At 40.5% G+C, this 17,238-nt stretch overlaps 1 protein-coding gene across 2 annotated transcripts in view; it reads right to left on the minus strand.

The window, feature by feature from the left end:
- Nucleotides 1–17,238, minus strand: part of LOC137640092 (gamma-butyrobetaine dioxygenase-like) — a 30,583-nt gene that overhangs the window by 10,404 nt on the left and 2,941 nt on the right. For both annotated transcript variants that reach the window (XM_068372554.1, XM_068372553.1), the window contains exons 3-6: nucleotides 12,543–12,663; nucleotides 10,611–10,798; nucleotides 9,809–9,940; nucleotides 9,460–9,653 (exon numbers count right to left, since the gene is read on the minus strand). In XM_068372554.1, coding sequence (XP_068228655.1) covers nucleotides 9,460–9,653; nucleotides 9,809–9,940; nucleotides 10,611–10,798; nucleotides 12,543–12,663 — 635 coding nt within the window. The remainder of the gene's footprint in view (nucleotides 1–9,459; nucleotides 9,654–9,808; nucleotides 9,941–10,610; nucleotides 10,799–12,542; nucleotides 12,664–17,238) is intronic.

Consider the following 17,238-nt stretch of genomic DNA (forward strand, 5'->3'; position numbering starts at 1 on the left):
ACGTCAGTACTGGTAGACCGCGACCTTGGATTCCTGCTCCCATGCGACGGCAGGTGTTTGATTTCATTCACGGCCTTTCACATCCCTCGTGCCGTTCTACTGCACAGCTGCTGAAGGCGAAGTTCATTTGGCACGGCATTTCTAAGGATGCTAAGGATTGGGTCCGCGCCTGTACTTCTTGCCAAACTTCCAAATTACATCGACACACGGATTCCGGAGTGGGCACCTTTCCTCAACCTCAGCGTCGTTTCGCACACATTCACGTCGACGTTGTAGGCCCCCTACCCACATCACAAGGACATCGTTACCTGTTTACCATCATCGACCGCTCCACTCGTTGGCCTGAAGCCATTCCCATGGAAACTGCAACGTCCGCCTCATGTACATCTGCCTTACTCTCTGGATGGATTGCAAGATTTGGTATCCCTGAGCATATTACTTCCGACAGGGGAACCACTTTCACCTCTCAATTGTGGACATCATTAGCGAATCTCCTGGGCATCACCCTACATCAGACAACAGCCTACAACCCCGCTGCCAATGGAATGGTTGAACGTTTTCATCGCACCCTCAAAGCAGCTTTGATGTCCCGCTGCAAGGATTCCAACTGGTTTACTCAGCTTCCCTGGGTCCTCCTGGGACTAAGGACCACTCCTAAAGACGCCCTCGACGTCTCGGCAGCTGAAATGGTGTATGGCGACCCGTTGGTCGTCCCTGCCGAATTTTTTCCTTCTATAACATCCTCCGACGATCTCCAGCGCATACGTCACGTCGTAGGAAAATTTACTCCATGCCGCCAGACTTACAAGCCCCCAGCGAAGCATCACATACCAACAGACTTACACTCTGCAACGCACGTCTTCCTGCGCAACGACACTAGCAAGCCACCGCTAACGCCCCCTTACACGGGCCCTTTCCTTGTGATCCGCCGCAGTCCAAAAGCATTCCTACTAAACATTCGTGGCAAAGAAGACTGGGTCTCCATTGATCGTCTAAAACCTGTTTATCTTCTGCCAGATGACCCGCCTACAGTTCGCCTCTCTAGATCAGGGCGCCCTATTTAACATGTACAGTATGTCATTTTTAGGGGGGGAGCCATGTACCAACCGTGTGTCACACAATCGTACATAATTCATTTTGTATAGATTATGCTTGTATCTTCGCTCTTCCCTCGCACTAAAAAGAACCAGAATAAACATATCTGCGTTTCTTCTATGTAACATTGTCTGTTTCGCGAACATGTAATTTCCTGTTGCCTTGAGGTTTTGTATATAAAGGAGAGTGTTCTATAATAAATAAACTCAGTTGCTTTCACACTGCCTTTGAGTTCACAACCTTCTCTCTTCCCGTCACACTACAATAGACGGCACATATCCAGAATAGTGTCGACTACGCACAGCGAGACCTTGGGTCCGCACTTGTTAACGATTCTTACCTTGAGGCAGGTACCAGCACATCAATCATGATTATGGAAAATAAACAGGCTTGTTCAAAAAGACACTCCCATTAGTGAGAGTTTTAAGATTTGAGACATTCTTGTTTCTCTTCCTCTTGTTTGTTTTGAAGTTTTTATAGATTATATATGAAGGCTGTAATTTAATGTTCTTAATGATCTTGAAATATTTTATTTTGATTGTTTATTCATATCTTGTAGTTTATTTATTTCCTTGTTTCCTTTCCTCACTGGGTTATTTTTCCCAGTTGGAGCCTTTGGGCTTATAGTATCTTGCTTTTCCAATTAGGGTTATGGCCTAGCTTGTAATAATAGTAATAAAATTCCCAACATGTTCTCATGAACTATGTTTGCTTTATAAGTGTGGGGGCCTAAGCCTATGTCTCCTTGACAGAGTCTTAAGGACTATTTAAAGGCTTATGGTAAGGGTGGTCGGACCGTATCAGCTGTGTCCACACCCAAAAGCTTCCCAAAATTATGCATTCCTTTTAACTTACCCTCTCTCTACTCACCTACTAGAATAGGGAAATCGAGTAGGACAAAGCTGAATGTGCCGCCATGTCCGTGTGTGATGACCGCTAACTCTTCTGCACGTGTGCAGGACAAGCTTACAACTTATCCCACGTTATGCCCCTCTGCAATGACAGATGATATGCTAATAGTTTAGTGCATGAGAACGTTTCACCGCAACCCAACAAGGTTGAGACATCATCCATAAAAAGTCCAGGGATTAGCCCAAACAGTGGCCCCATGGACATGAATGATGAGTATAGAATGATCTGCTTGGGATTCCCCTAAACAAACCTTGAGAGGTAAAGAAGGGCAAGAAACCTCCTACGCTAAACCAATAACAGAACTCAAGTCTGTCTTAGAAGTTAACCTTACTAAGAAGCGTGGACGAGGCCTGCGTCTAAAACATAAAGGCCTCCTATTAGAGAAATCTTTCTCATATAATAGAGCAAATCTGGGAAAGGAAGCTCATACTTTAGTCGCAATGGTGAGCCGAGAAAAAGTTACCCCGGGCCTCTCTTCACCTTCTTATCTCACCTCAATGTGTTTACGGCTAAAGAAAGGAAGGACGTTTAAGACTAAGCAGGTAATTCTCAAAGCCTTGTTAACATTACTATTATTAACTCTATGGGGCACAAGTTGTGAGTGCTGGTACCAACGTAACAGATGTTAGCCCTCTTGGAACTGCTATGTCAGTTTCAGGGACACCAATTTGTGAATGTTAGGAACCTCATCCATCATCTAAGGAATATGACATAGTCCTCCCTAGCGAAACCTGTCACTGAGAAAAAACCAGGAGAGAGGATTCAGATGCAAGCACGAAATCTTGAACTCGAATATGGACTAGAACTCTCAAGACAAACTAAAGAGACTTTAACCCTTTTTAACATGCAGGTTTCAGCCTCTTAGAATCCTCTTAAAGCCAACAGGTCCCAAGGGTTACCTCCTCTGGCCCTGTCTGAGCAGAGAAATATACATGCGTCCCCTGGGGCTTTTCATGGTCCACTACCAGTTCCAGAGAACTTGACTAGTATAGTTCCATCTGCTTAGACAAAGGACGTATCTGCACTTCTCTCCGTTTTTTTCAGGCTCAAGAATGATGTTCATGGAAATAGCAGTTATGTCTTCGATCCAAACATTCATGACTCGACCACTGGCCTAGAGCAGTATCTTGCTATGCTTGCTATGCAACTACTGAAGATCTTAAAGATCATAATGCCCTACGATTTTTTTGAAGAATTTTACAAGCAGGGTCAAATACACTAGAATTCCTTCTACATCAGATTGTTCCTTTATAAAGGAACTGTCTAAAAAGATGTGATGCAATTTTGGCCAGATACTTAGAGCAATTGTCCCTGAGGAGATGCCTTAAGCCTGAGATAACTCTGATTTGGTGAATTCTCTCTATCTGTTCTCCCAGACAGATGTAGAGTCAGTGATAATGAAGATCGTAAGACTAAAACAAACTACCTTGGGGAGGAGAGAGACTACAACTGAAATGCCTGCCTCTCAGCATCAACAGAGAGACTCGTATAAAGTACAGAGAAATCCCATAGATCAAACTCCTCAGACCAAGGGGGAGAGTTCCCTCCCCCCAAAAGGTGAAGCCCGCAGGTTCATGGCTCCTATTATTAATAGGGGCATACCCAGACTTCTCACAGTGACCGATAAATTGCTGGAGAAAGAAGTAAATTGGTCGAAGACCAATCTCTGAAGAATTGAAATAGCTTGTTCAGGATACAGGTCTCCCTATTTTCCTCCTTCCTAACCATGGTTAGGCTAGATATGCCTCCACTAACTGTGTGTATTGAGGTGGACATTCTAATGCTTTTAAGTGGTAGGCGTTAGGCTTCCTCTTTCTTGGGAGCATCCTAATACTGGCTGTGGGCAGGGGAGGAACCTGGTTCAAATTTCTAGTTCCCTTAGCATTGCAGTAGGAGGTGTCATTTCTTTAGTATCTCTCCCCTCTCTTTTATTGTAGTATGTATGACAAATATTAAATATTTTTTTCAGGCCGTTGGTTACCGCCAAAGTATTTGTGAGGTATCAGTGTCGTGCCATGCTAAGTCTACCTCAAGGAAGATTTCTTAGATACTACCGTTCGAGAAGAAGACTACTGTTTCAAACCTATACTCCTGGCTAGGCTCAAGATAGAGACAGGGAAATAGGTTGTGGAAGTACAGTATGGGCCATTTTACTTTACCTTAGGGGGCCGGCTGGCTAATGCTGTTTTTTAAAGAAAGGACTTTGACATTCATACCACTTAATAAGGTGACTTAGGACATCTCCCAACTGCATAGGATTTTTTTACTCTGACGTTCGGTTTTGTGATGCCAGGGGGATTTATCCTTAAAATAGGTGTTTTTTAAATTCTATCTCCTCATTTGATAATTAATATTAAGACCTGGGATTACTACCCTATATTAACCTGATGTAGACCTCCAATAAAGTATTTTTTTTCTTAGTCTTTTATTGCTAGATATGAATTTTTTCATTACGTTTAAAAAAATAAATCCTATAAATCAGGGAAAAAATTAAGAAAGAAATGGGAAAAAATTGCTCTATTTTATTTTTTCTTTATATCTTTCTAATCAATATACCAAATTTCAATGCTATATCTTTGATACTAAGGGAGAAGATAGAATTTGTAGGTCAATAAGTATAGTTTTGAGATATGGGCTTGCAACGTTTTCCTTTGTATTTTTACAAAGACATTATTAATAAATCATGATCATTATGAATTTTATGTTCTTTTTTGGATATTAATAAACCAAAACAATGCTATTTATCATAATTTAATCATAAAGGAAGATTCCTTTGCTCAATATCTTACTTCTTTAAGCTCCTGGTCGCTCCTTCATCCACAACACTCTCTTCTTCACTAACTCCGCTAATATCGTCGATATTACCCACTTCTGAACTCTCATTAGAACCAATGTTGAAATTGTCTTTTCCTCTTTGTCATGATGAAATTTTTGCCAAAACCAAGAGAAACATGTAATGTCAGAGGTCAAACTCAAACTTGTACTCTCCATGAGGTTTGTGCTAGCACTGAAGGCCGAAGTGTGTAATACTTCGTCTTATGACTCATGGAATCTATACAGATGCCTTTGCTCACAATTATTTTGTATATTAAAATGTAATAATTATCAAACTTTACGATAACAGAAGAAATACTAAATTTTCTTGTGGGAATCAATGTTTTCAGCTGATTGAGTTACTTTTACTAATTACCCTTTAGTTATGAAAGTAAGAGGAATTTTGACAAAATATTTCTCATATGCATTCTCCATTGCCATACGAAGCTCAGTGAATTTTTTTTCAGGATTTTGTGTTTTTCGTTGTATACCCCCATATATTGACATATTGGTTGGGCCCATTAAGGATTTCTTTTCTGGTCGTATACAACAGGGGAACTGTACTCTCTACAGGACCTTCACAGTCATTTTATCTTGTGCATTATTATTATTATTATTATTATTATTATTACTTGCTGAGCTACAGCCCTAGTTTGAAAAGCAGGAGGCTATAAGCCGAGGGGCTCCAACAGGGAAAATAGTCCTGTGAGGAAAGGAAGCAAGGACAAATAAAATAATTTAAGAACAGTAACAACATTGAAATAAACATTTTCTATATAAACTATAAAAACTTTAGCAAAATAAGAGGAGAAATAAGATAGAATAGTGTACCTGACTGTATTGTCAACAAGAGATCTCTAACCCAAGACAGTGGAAGACCATGGTACAGAGGTCATGGCACTACCCAAGACTAGAGAACGATGGTTTGATTTTGGAGTGTCCTTCTCCTAGAAAAGCTACTTACCATAGATAAAGAGTGTCTTCTACCCTTAGCAAGAGGAAAGTAGCCACTTAAAAATTACAGTGCAGTAGTTAACCCCTTGGGTGTAGAAGAATTGTTTGGTAATCTTAATGTTGTCAAGTGGAGGAGGACAGAGGAGAATAGGCCAGGAGTGATCCTTTCTCGGGGTGGGACACCTTTTATCAGTCTTGTTCATCTATTATGTTTTGTAAGTTCCTAGATTGTAGCCCCACCCAGTGACTGTCAGAAGATTGACCATAGACAGAGACCCGGCCCCTTTTTTTGTTTGTAGAAAGATTGATCGTCCTTAAACTCAGATTTTGGATGACAGAATCCAATTTCTCTGGGAAACAATTACCCATTCTGAGGAGTGATGTCTCCATTAGATAGTATCCTCATTACAAATGGAGTTTAGCATCAGAATACTATGAATACGCAGAACCCTTCCCCTGTCAGAATAATCTTGGGTTCCCATAAGTCCTTGGGGGCCATGACATCTTAGGAATAGATGCTCAACATTGCAGTTGAAAGTTTGACCTCCTGTCATTCCAATCCATCGGTTAAACAGGACTCCGGTACTTCCGAGGCTCTCTGGGAAAGACAAGGAGAAGTCACTTCTTGATAAGGACTTTAGAGTAGAAAGATATGCCTTTACTCCTGTCAGGCGGCTTGCCATGGAGGTTTACGAGTAGGCCTAGACCAGATGTGCCCCCTTGCGGTGTTGAGTCACCACTGAGTAATAAGTGGTCATGAGTATCTATGAGTACGAACCAGGAATGGCTATGAAAGTTATGTCCTCCATACCTCCTAACAAAAAAGCTTGGCCTTAAATGATTTCCTCTCATGAATCGCTTAATTTTGCTAGATATTTTGTTTGCCATCGTTTTCACCAATACTACGGTAATGGTTGATGTCCTCCACTCTTAACTCTGGGAGTACTGTATGAGACCAGGACATCCAAGGGAGTCAGATGGACACCACAAATTCTTATATATAATAAACGGTCCTCAGTTCTAAAACTTCTCATGATAAAACCTGAGAACACTGCCGGACCGAGTAAAGAGTGCTGTAACCAATCGCTAAGTTGCAGTAAATTTGCTTGACATGTCGCAATAGAAATCTAACTGATTTCTTCCCAGGGTATAGTTAGTCAACAGAGTGGCGACTGTTCATGTCAAATAGAACCCTCATACTAAGGGTTATTCTAGAGTTTGGAGCTTTTCCAAAACTGCTTCTCCTTGAATACAGACTGTTTGACAATTTTGAGAAACAGATCCTATATCAGTCTTGGAAGGTTTATATCTAATTCTGGATCTTGAAGCAGGTCCTTGTTTGAGATAGCTGGAACAACTTCCCCAGAAGAACTATCGACGCCCTTGTTACAAAGATTTCTAGAGGGCAGACCTGTCTCCCAGGAGTAATAAGCCCCCCACCCCATCTATTGAGTTGGGAAGCAGGGACTTATTATCTCCTAAGATTGTCATCACGATCTCGGACAGAAGTGCTTAAGTCAGTGATCTGACCTTTTTTTTCCTTTGACTTTACTACCAGCCAAGGAAGACAAGCCTACTCATAGGGTCTTTTTTCCCAGAAACCCAATTCCGAAAATACTGTTTTTTCTGGGTATACCGTATTCTTATTTTGATAATGAGAACCAGATTCTGATGATTTTCAGTCGGATCATTTCACAATCTTGCCTCTCAAGAAGTCCATTGATGAACAGACCTTTTCGACCCCTGTGCCCAAGGATGCTATCTATCCCCCTCTGTTGGTGCCCTCAGATTAGAAGTCAAGTTCTTCATCCTGACACTCTGTTGGTCAAGACCTAACAGGAAAACTCACTATCCTCAGGAAAAGCGTCACCAAGGATCCCCCCTCGATCACAGGGCTTCAGTGGACCTTCCAATTTTACCCGTTTCTGGTTTAGTGAACAAATCTAGACTCCAGTTGGAAAAGATCTCAGGTTTAACTCTTTCACCATCTTGTTTCAAAGGGATTCATGGTGACGCGAATAACTAGTTATGCTGTCCCATAGGGCATTGCAAGTTTTCTGATAGAACAAATATCTGGGTCATATTACTCCCTTTTTGTTCACGAGCTCTGGCCTCTCAGGAAGAATGTAGTCAGAAACCCTTTATCTCTCTGATTAAGAGAAACTATCATGAGACCCTATACATCTCAGGGCAAGCTTTGCTTGGGGCTCCCCTCGAGCATGTGATACCTATGGGCTTGCCGTAACCTCGGTGTTCCAGAAAATCCCTAGGTAGTACAAGTTGTCAAAGCTGATGAATGAAAGAAAAAAAACCCACCTTACAGACATTATTCTTTGGCGCATACTGTACAGATTTTTGGACACCCTCTCAGTAGGCATTATGGTTGCAGCACAACAAAGAACCTAACTTTCAACTCTCCTTTCAACTCTCACGGGACATGTGCTGGTTCTAGCCACAGGCCTGATTATTCTCAGCATTATAAGGCTGATAGTGATCTTGATTGGACTTGAAGCCTGCCATTGGTATTTACCTTGATACAAGTAAGAATGCCTCAAATTTCTTTAGTATATGCTTTTGTATTATGTAACACTTGGTGTACATACCACTTCATCCCAGGCAAAGATTTTCTTTTCGATTTGAATGTGCAGCCTTGCCTCTTTACGATCCAGCTACTCTGTTCTTAGGCACTTCTCTTAGATCTCTTGCTATAGCTTATAGTAATTGTATCTGAGATGATGGGTTACCTCTCAACTTCACGGAGACTTCACTCCTGGGAAGAATTAGAAGTTTGACCTTGCCCCTTTACGACTTGGCTACACTGTTCACACTAGCGATTCACGTTGATCTTTTGCTATACTTACAGTAATTAGATCTTCCAGAGAGGAAGGGTCTACCTCTTAACTTCACAAAGACTTCCTCTACAGTAATTAAATCTTCCAGAGAGGAAGGGTCTACATCCTAACTTCACAGAGACTTCCTCTTTCCTATGGAAAACTCCCCATATAAATGACCCAGAAGTTTGTAACAGTGTAAGAATAAACTACAAATTTTTATACAATTTGTATTTTTCTTAGCTCTATAAACCTGAGTCATTTACCAAAGTTCCCACTTCAGCCGCCCCGCAAGTCTTTGACCAAGTGAGTGTTGTGAGCAAATGTCTTCTTGCTCCATGTGAATGTGGTATGGTTGCTAAGCAACGAAGCATGGCACAATCAAACAATATATATGGCTCAGGTTTGTATAGCTAGGAAAAATACAAATTGCATTAAAATTTTTAATATTAACCTTGTTATGGAACATATGCATTATAAGGTACTGAGACTTATAAGTATTTAATTTCTTGGCAAATAAATCAGATGTGGCAAATTCTAAGAGACCTATTATGTGTTATAGGGCAGTTGTAATTATTTTCAAATGAATTTTTAGAATTTCAAAGATTGAGATTTGCTGCATAATCTATTGAAAATTCATAAGAGTTTTAATGCTTTCAGTCATATTGTGGTACTGTATCTCAAGCTGGGATCTATTGAAGACTTGACTTTGTTTCTGGTCCAGTGAACTTTAAGTTAGTGACAATGCAAAGCATTTTTGGGCATTCAAGAAATAAATAATATTGTATCAGTTTTATATGCCATCAGTAGTTTTCCACAATGCACTACTGTACTGTCTGCTATAACAACTTACCCATAGTGTGTTTGTTTGATAAATCCTACTTTGTTAATAATCTCAAAAGAGGCCTGAGGCTTTTGAGGTGTATTTTTTACTACAGTGATCCCCATCTTCTCCATAATTACCAACCAATCCAGAAGGGCCTTGTCATCTGACAAAATAGCGTTATAATCGAAATTTTGAATTTTTACATCTGGACCCCACAGTTCCTGTTAAATTGAGAATTATAAGTTAATATATACTGTATATTACATTAACACCAGTACAGTTATTTGTTTTTATTGTGATATGTGTGCCTAATTAATAAACCACCATAAAGATTTGAAGTGACTACTGTATATAGAAAGAAATTAGCTCTAGTTACCTTTTCCAAGGCTAATTCGTATCTCTTTTTAGACCTTAATTGGTTGCTGAAGGAGCGTTCTTGTAACCACAGTGGCTTGAAATGGCTTATATGTCCACTTTCCCAGGTAATCATTACACCACTTTTGTCCACCTGTAGATGTATTCACATATATTGCTGTTATTGGTTTTATTATAGTATAAAGATAAATATTGTTTAAAGGACCATAAACTCCTCTGTTTATCTTAAAACTACATGATTCATTCTCTCCAGAGAATGTAAAATATTTCAGTTTTACCAGTCAGGCAACTAATGCCCTTTTCCTGCTAAGGTTTAATAAAAAGGAAGGAAGGAAAAAGGTGGTCTAACTCACAGGAGTGAGAGGCCTGATTTTATAAAAGCTTTGCTTATATGTCTGAATTTTACTGATTTTAAGGGGTACTGGTGCTGTATTATGATATTAAGAAATTGTTAGTTTTGTTCACCTTAAAGCTCTAAGAGTTTATACATTTTCCATAAGACATTTGATCCATTTTATTTAAGTATAATTTTATTTATCATCAGACAATATGTTTAAGATTGCTGGCTTTTGCCTACATGAGCTGTTGCAACTTAGCTCTGTACAGTAGTCTGTTAAGTGACATATTTAGTGGTGAGGTACAATTTTAAATCTGTTTACTTCGACAGGTAATAATCTGCAGTCGTGACGCTATTTATAAACTAAATGATCTCATTTGTAAGAAAAGAAATGGTCAAAACACTTGATGGTTCAAGTTAAGTTAAATTTCTAATCTCATATATCCATGATCTGTCTATCACTTACTTGCACATCTATAGGTTTATCCTCATCACTCCAATCATCTAGAACTAAACGTCGTGTGAAAGATGTGTGGTCGTAGCATTGAGAACATTGGCAGTTGTCTCTTAGCCAGCAGTAGGGATAGTCTCCTTGGGTTCCATCGGTAAATTTCACTTCTAGAAACTCCTCATCATTCGTTGCTGTAGTTATCTCTACACAACAGAATAAAGGAGACAAAAATACATATGGTGTAATTGTTTGGTGAAGGATTAAACAAATAAATAGAAATTATACCAAATTATTTAAAAGTAAATCAGATGTTTGCTTGACTTTATTCAGAATGGAACAAACTACTTAGTTCATTGGCAAAGGTTATGTCCAGTGTACAGTACAGTAATCCCTCACCATATCGCTTTCACCTATCAAGCCATCAGTTCATCGCAGATTTATAAACGGATTTTAGCGTAGGAAAAATTTATTTTTGTGTGAGATAGCCATGTCATCCTGATGGAAGTTCCCTTCAGCAGCTTCCTACTGTATAATATTTTTTCCGAGTGATATTACAAGAGAATTACCGTCAGGTATCACAGTGTTCTAACCCCCGGAACGACTATCCGAAGATATCGTGTATAATCAGGGACGTATCCGAAGATAACCATAGATATCTGCACCCCCAATATATGTAATTCAATATGGCAGACTCCTCTTTATATCGCCAATTTCTATTGGCTGTGGGCAGGTACATTTTATATTTTTCAGATTCTAATTATTTTTTTTTTAGATAATCTTTAAGTCTAAAAAGTATTAAAGTAAACTATTGTAATAAAGGAAAATATAGAAATTCTGTTTGGTGGCAAGAATGCAATGCTTAAAATATTTTAGCTTGTCAGGAAGAAGAAAATCCTTAGTGTGCCATAGGTGACACAAAGAATTGTGCATTTAAATGGAAAACAAAACTTGGGGAGCATGAGAAAAGTAACCTAGCATTTCCAGAGGATTTTAGGCATGTTATTAGCTATTAGAGGTGATACAACCAATCATAACATGCTAATCAGTATTCTGGCCACTGATTGGCTATCAGACCTCAGGATCACTCGAGCAAACTGTAGCATTTATTATCCAATGTTCCCCAGTTTGCTTCTACACGTACGTATGGGACGTCACTCTGCATCTTTGTCTGTACTGGGTGCAGTTTTTTTTTTTTTTTTTTTTTTTTTTTTGTCGAAAATTATGAATTTTTTAAAATTTTTATGATGCCATCCAAAGCATTCTGCACTTTGTAAGGCTTCTGGCAGTCAGCCCAAGAGTCAGAGGAAAATGCCTACTATAGCAGAGAAGAGGAAACTCCTTGACATGCAAATATATATGAGGAAGGGAGAAACCTATATGGGTGTATGCCACCATTGTGGCATCAAAGAAACTACCGTTCGCTACTTAAAGAAGGACAAAAAGAACATACGGACAATAGCAAATGTCACTTTTAACAATACGCCAAAAAGGGTGGTAATTTTCCTACAATAAGGCCATTGTACTTATCTTTGGATAAGTAACTGTAGGAAGAAAATTATTGCACTGGATACTAACACCGTATGCAAGAATCATTACTTATCTTCTCTGGTGAATGTTTGGATTTTATTTTTTTCTGTTACATGTGTTTAAGAATGTGTCTACAGTACACTAAAAGTAAGATTTAGCTTAAAATGTGTTTGAGTGTATAGTATAATAAGTTTACGAGTATAAGTGTTGGGAGAGTTTATAAAAGCTTAGATTTATAATGATTATAAAAAATATGAAATATAAATATGATGAAAAAATAGCATAGATATTTGTGTCTACTTGTGGTTTTTCAATTATAGTTTGGGTCCCTGAAATGTAACACCCGTAATAGACGAAGGTTTACTGTACTATATACCATTACAATCACTCGAGTAATGAAGAGATATTTTGTTATCTTACCTATTGATTTTTGCTCGATTTCTACAGTAGAATGAGTTTGTGTGGAGAACTGGCATGAAACTTTGACTGATTTATCCAAAGTAGAGAGACTTTTTGTGACCAAAGGTGCTGAATGCTGTAACTAAAATAAAAAATAATTACAGTTTAGGAGTGCAGTGATAAAATGTAATTATTAAATGTAATTTAAAGGATACCCAAGAAAAAACGCATAATTTACTTAACTTTTGTGAACATTTAGATTTTCCAAAATCTTTAAAGTGGTTTTTGTTATAAAGTACTTAATTTTTTTTTTCTATATTTATTAACAATCCCAATAAGCATCTGTTTTCAATGCAATATTTTTTTCTTCCTGTTGACAACTCACCCTAGTAGTAGTAGGAGTTCTTGTACTAGTGGGCAAGTAGCACAGTAGTAGTTGTATTAGTAGCAGTAGTAGTAGTCAGGTAAGTATAGTATATCAGTGATGCTCTATAATATATATTATTTGAAAGGTACCTTGGAAAAAAATTCTCTACCAGTATAAATACAAACCTTTGCCTTTGACATTGGAGAGATAACAGTGATGCTGGAATACACTGCGGTTACGATTTTATAACAAGGTGTAAAAAGGTGGTCGGTAGTTACCGACTGTGAGGAGGAAGACCTGACCTCCTGCTTACTCACCGAGTAGCCACTTTGATAGTATCAATCAGTGAGGACATCCATCATCGCTGGCTGAAATTTTTGGAAAACTTGAATACTTATTCAATTTCATTTTCCAGCACATTAACAAATTTGTTTTGTCAATGAGGATGCCTGTGGAAATGCGGAACAAACAGTCTATGCAAGAAAGGATTCCTAAAGGGCAGAGAGATCCTCCCAGATGATTCCTCCAGCTTTCTCACGGCATAGGAAATACTACCATTCACAGGAGTCTTCTCCTTCCCCCTTACCTCATGATCCTGCAGTGGCTGAGCTCTGACCCCAGGTATCACTACGGACTGCCTAGTGTCACAAGCCATTACATTCTCATCAATGGAAGTGACAAGCATGGAGAGCACGGCAATAGTAACTGTCCAGGCTGCTTCCTGGATCGACCACTGATGAGGCCCAGTCGACTTTTTAGTCGACACATAGGACTTGTCCAACTCTAAGAAGAAGGCCCTCAAGAACATCATCCTGGTGGAAGCCAGGGCTTTCAAGTTTCTGACGCATCAAGCAGTCAACCAGTGTGTGAATTGAGTCCTGAAGAGGCGCAATGATATAGCCTCCAAGTTTTGTATACAGATTGGCCGGTGAGAGATTTTAAATCTCAGAAATGCTTCCCTGAGGGGAACTTCTGTTTTTGACAGAGGAAATTGAGGCAGTAACCAAGAAGTGGAGGAAGGCTAGCCAGGACTCATTTCTGCAGTGGACAGTGTCCTTCCTGTGACCTCAGTCCGCCCTCATTCCCAGTCAGGCAAGATCGTTGACTCCAGCTAGGCAGGCACATAACCCTGCACAGTGAATCAGCCCTTACCCCGCCCCTTCCATCCTGAGGAGGAGAATGAACCAGCCCTTTCCAAGCAGATAAGGTTAAGTGTGAGGCTGACATGGAGGTAAAATATGAGAACAGCAACCCCACTAGGTGTGGGTGGGAATCCTCCCGCAATGCCACCTGTAGCAGGATGCCTGCAACTGAGATGAAGGTGGTGGTGGTATCACGAGACGGAAAGATGGACAGTTGACATCCTTTGATCCGGATACCTTCTGCCATTCATCAGCGCTCCCCCTCTCCTAATTTGACCACTAGTGACATCAAAATCCTTTAGTCAGGGATCGGCCAGGGACCTTAGCACTTCGGGCAGAAGTCCAGGCTATGCAAATGATAGGCACTTTCCAAGAGGTCTATGACTATTTCCCAGGCTCCGTCAGTCGACTTTTTCTTATTGAAAAGGCATCTGAAAGCTGGGGACCAATTATAGACCAGTCAGCTCTGAACGAGTTTTTGTTACAAACGTCATTCAAGATGAAGGCCCCAGCCACAATCAGGGAGGCGTTCAGGCCTTTGAATTTCATGATGACGATCAATCCCTAGGATGCATACTTCCAGATCCCTGACCATTTTGCCTCTAGGAAGTACTCCTACTTTATCATGACCAACAAAGTGTACCAGTTCACGGCACTTTGTTTCGGGCTCTCCAGAGAGCCACAAGTCTTCACAAGAGTCTTTACGCTAGTTTTGTTCAGCATGGACACCCAGCAACTGACAATTGGCTGATCTTGGCAGACTCGGAGGAGGCTCTTCTCCTTCACCAAGAGAAACTTCTTTCATTTTATCACAATCTAGGGATCATGGTGAATTGTGACAAGTCCATTCTAGTGCCAAAGCAAAGATTCATCTACCTCGTAATGGACATCAACATGGACCTGTGGAAAACCATCCCATCTCAGGACAGGATAGCACTCCTGAGTGAGGTGGCACTCCTCTTCCTTAGTCAGCCCCCATCTGCCAGCCACATCTGTCAGCTCACCAATGGCAGAAATCTTTGTTCCAAATGGTTGTCTTCACCTGTGGTCGCTCCAATGGTAGTCGACTACCCTCTTCCATTGGTTCCAATAGTAGAAGCATCGAGAGACAACCTAGAATGGTGGCTGGACGAGACACACCTTCTAAATGGCTATCCTCTTATGGCACCACCAGAGCTCCTGTTATTTATGAATGGATCAAAGGAAAGCTGGGGAGCACACTTGCGTCAGCATATGGCATCAGGACAGCGGTCTGAATAAGAGCGTCGATGCAATAATTACATGTTGGAGATTGAAGCACCTCTTGTGCTCTAACAATTTTGCCCTCTTTTAAACGGTCACAAGGTGGTGTTGATGAGCAACAACACCACTGTAGTGGCATATCTAAACAAACCAGGAGGTACTGTGTCACTGCAGCTTTACCAGCTACCAGTAGAGATCTATGAGTAGGCAGAGGTCTACTTGATTACTCTGACAGCCTGTTTCATTCCAGGCAGAAAGAGCATAGTAGCCGACAAATTGAGCAGGAGGATGCAAATATTTAGCTCAGAATGGTCTTTGAATCCTGACTTTGTGGGGTTCACTAACGAGGACTTTTTTGTGACTTAAACCTCAAGCTCCAAGTTTACTGCTCACCAATGCCAGACCCGGAAGTAGTGTACGAGGATGCGTTCCAGCATCTGTGGGATGGCCTCGACGTATATATTTTTCTGCCGTTCTACCTTATAAGGAGTGTCCTAAATTGGTTTGGACCCACTCCCAACCTCAACGGGACTAGTGGTCCCATAATGGCCACAAGTAGAATGGTACCCTGACCTTATACTTCTGCGTATAGAGACTCCAAGCAAATTGCCGTCTCTTCCTGACCTGTTGTGCCAACCATAACCCAGATCTCTACAATACAGTGGAATCACTTTGGCTTCACATGTGGATGTTTTCCTGTATCTCCTCTTAGAGAAAAGTTTTATGTCTGAAGTTGCGCGAAAGACGTCTGGATACCTCTGTAAGTTTTCAGTCTCTGTGTATTAAACCAAGAGGGCCTTCCTCTTTTGTTAGTGGGATGGGTGTTTCTTCTCACGGAGCCTCTATCCCATTAATAACTGAATTTTCATGTTGTTTGTGAAAGAAAAAACTCTGCTCAGTATCAGCAGTGAAAGGCTCAGCCTGGAGCCAAATCTTTAGGCTGAAAGGAGTTGAGGTTTTGGTAGAGTTCCCCATGCTTATACAGAGTTTTGAACAGACCTGCCTTCTGCTAGAGGTGAGACCACCACTATGGAAAATTGTCAAGTTACTACATTCCCTGTAGAGGGTACTGTATCGTATGAACTGTAGAGGTTTGCCTCTGACTGGAACTTCTCTCAAAACTGCCTTCATGCTTACCGTAGCCTCTGCTAAGCGAGTTAGTGAGCTACAGGGTCTCTTCTGTAATGTCTCTCACACCGAGGAATAGAGGCAGGTCTTGTTCTCCTTTGACTCTGAGTTTATTGCCAAAACCCAGAATCTGTCAGTTTCTGATTTCAGGAACTGATGATCCTGATCAGTTGTTTTTGTGTCTTTTGAGGGCACTGAAGGCCTAATTTAAATATATGCATCCAATCCGACCACACCTGTAGCACTTTTCCGTCAGCATGGGGAGAGTTAAGAAGAAGTTGAACAGAAATACAATCTTCTTGGCTGAGGGATATGATTGACCATATCCTTTTGCTACTCTCACCTTCCTTCCCAGGAAGAGCTCGACTTGGAGCATACGATGTCAGAGGGGTAGAGTACAACCCTGGCACTCAGGAATAATCTGTATGGCACAGGTATTATAGGCAGGCATATGGAAATGTCAGATTACGTTCACTACTCATTACCTGCGGGAATTGCCCCAAAGGTCTCTAGATACCTTTTTCTCTAGGACCTGTAGTAGCTGCACAGCAGATGGTATAGCTACATCACCTCCTCTCACAGTGCTATTAGCATCAGATCAAGGGTGGAGGTTATGTGTTGGTCTGGGATGGAAGTGAAGAATGATTGGACTTTTCTTTTCCTTTCAATCTTCCCTTCTCTTGGTGCTCAGTGTAAAAAACCTTGTCGGCTGGAATTGATTCGGCTGTAAGAAAGCTCCACTCAGCTTTCAGCTGTTCTATAATGTAATATACAGTAGAAGTATCATTCCCCACACTCCATACAAGGGAGTGTGTGTAGTAACCAGGCAAACCCTTTA

The sequence above is a fragment of the Palaemon carinicauda genome, chromosome 4 (assembly GCF_036898095.1).
Source record: "Palaemon carinicauda isolate YSFRI2023 chromosome 4, ASM3689809v2, whole genome shotgun sequence".
NCBI lineage: Eukaryota > Metazoa > Arthropoda > Malacostraca > Decapoda > Palaemonidae > Palaemon > Palaemon carinicauda.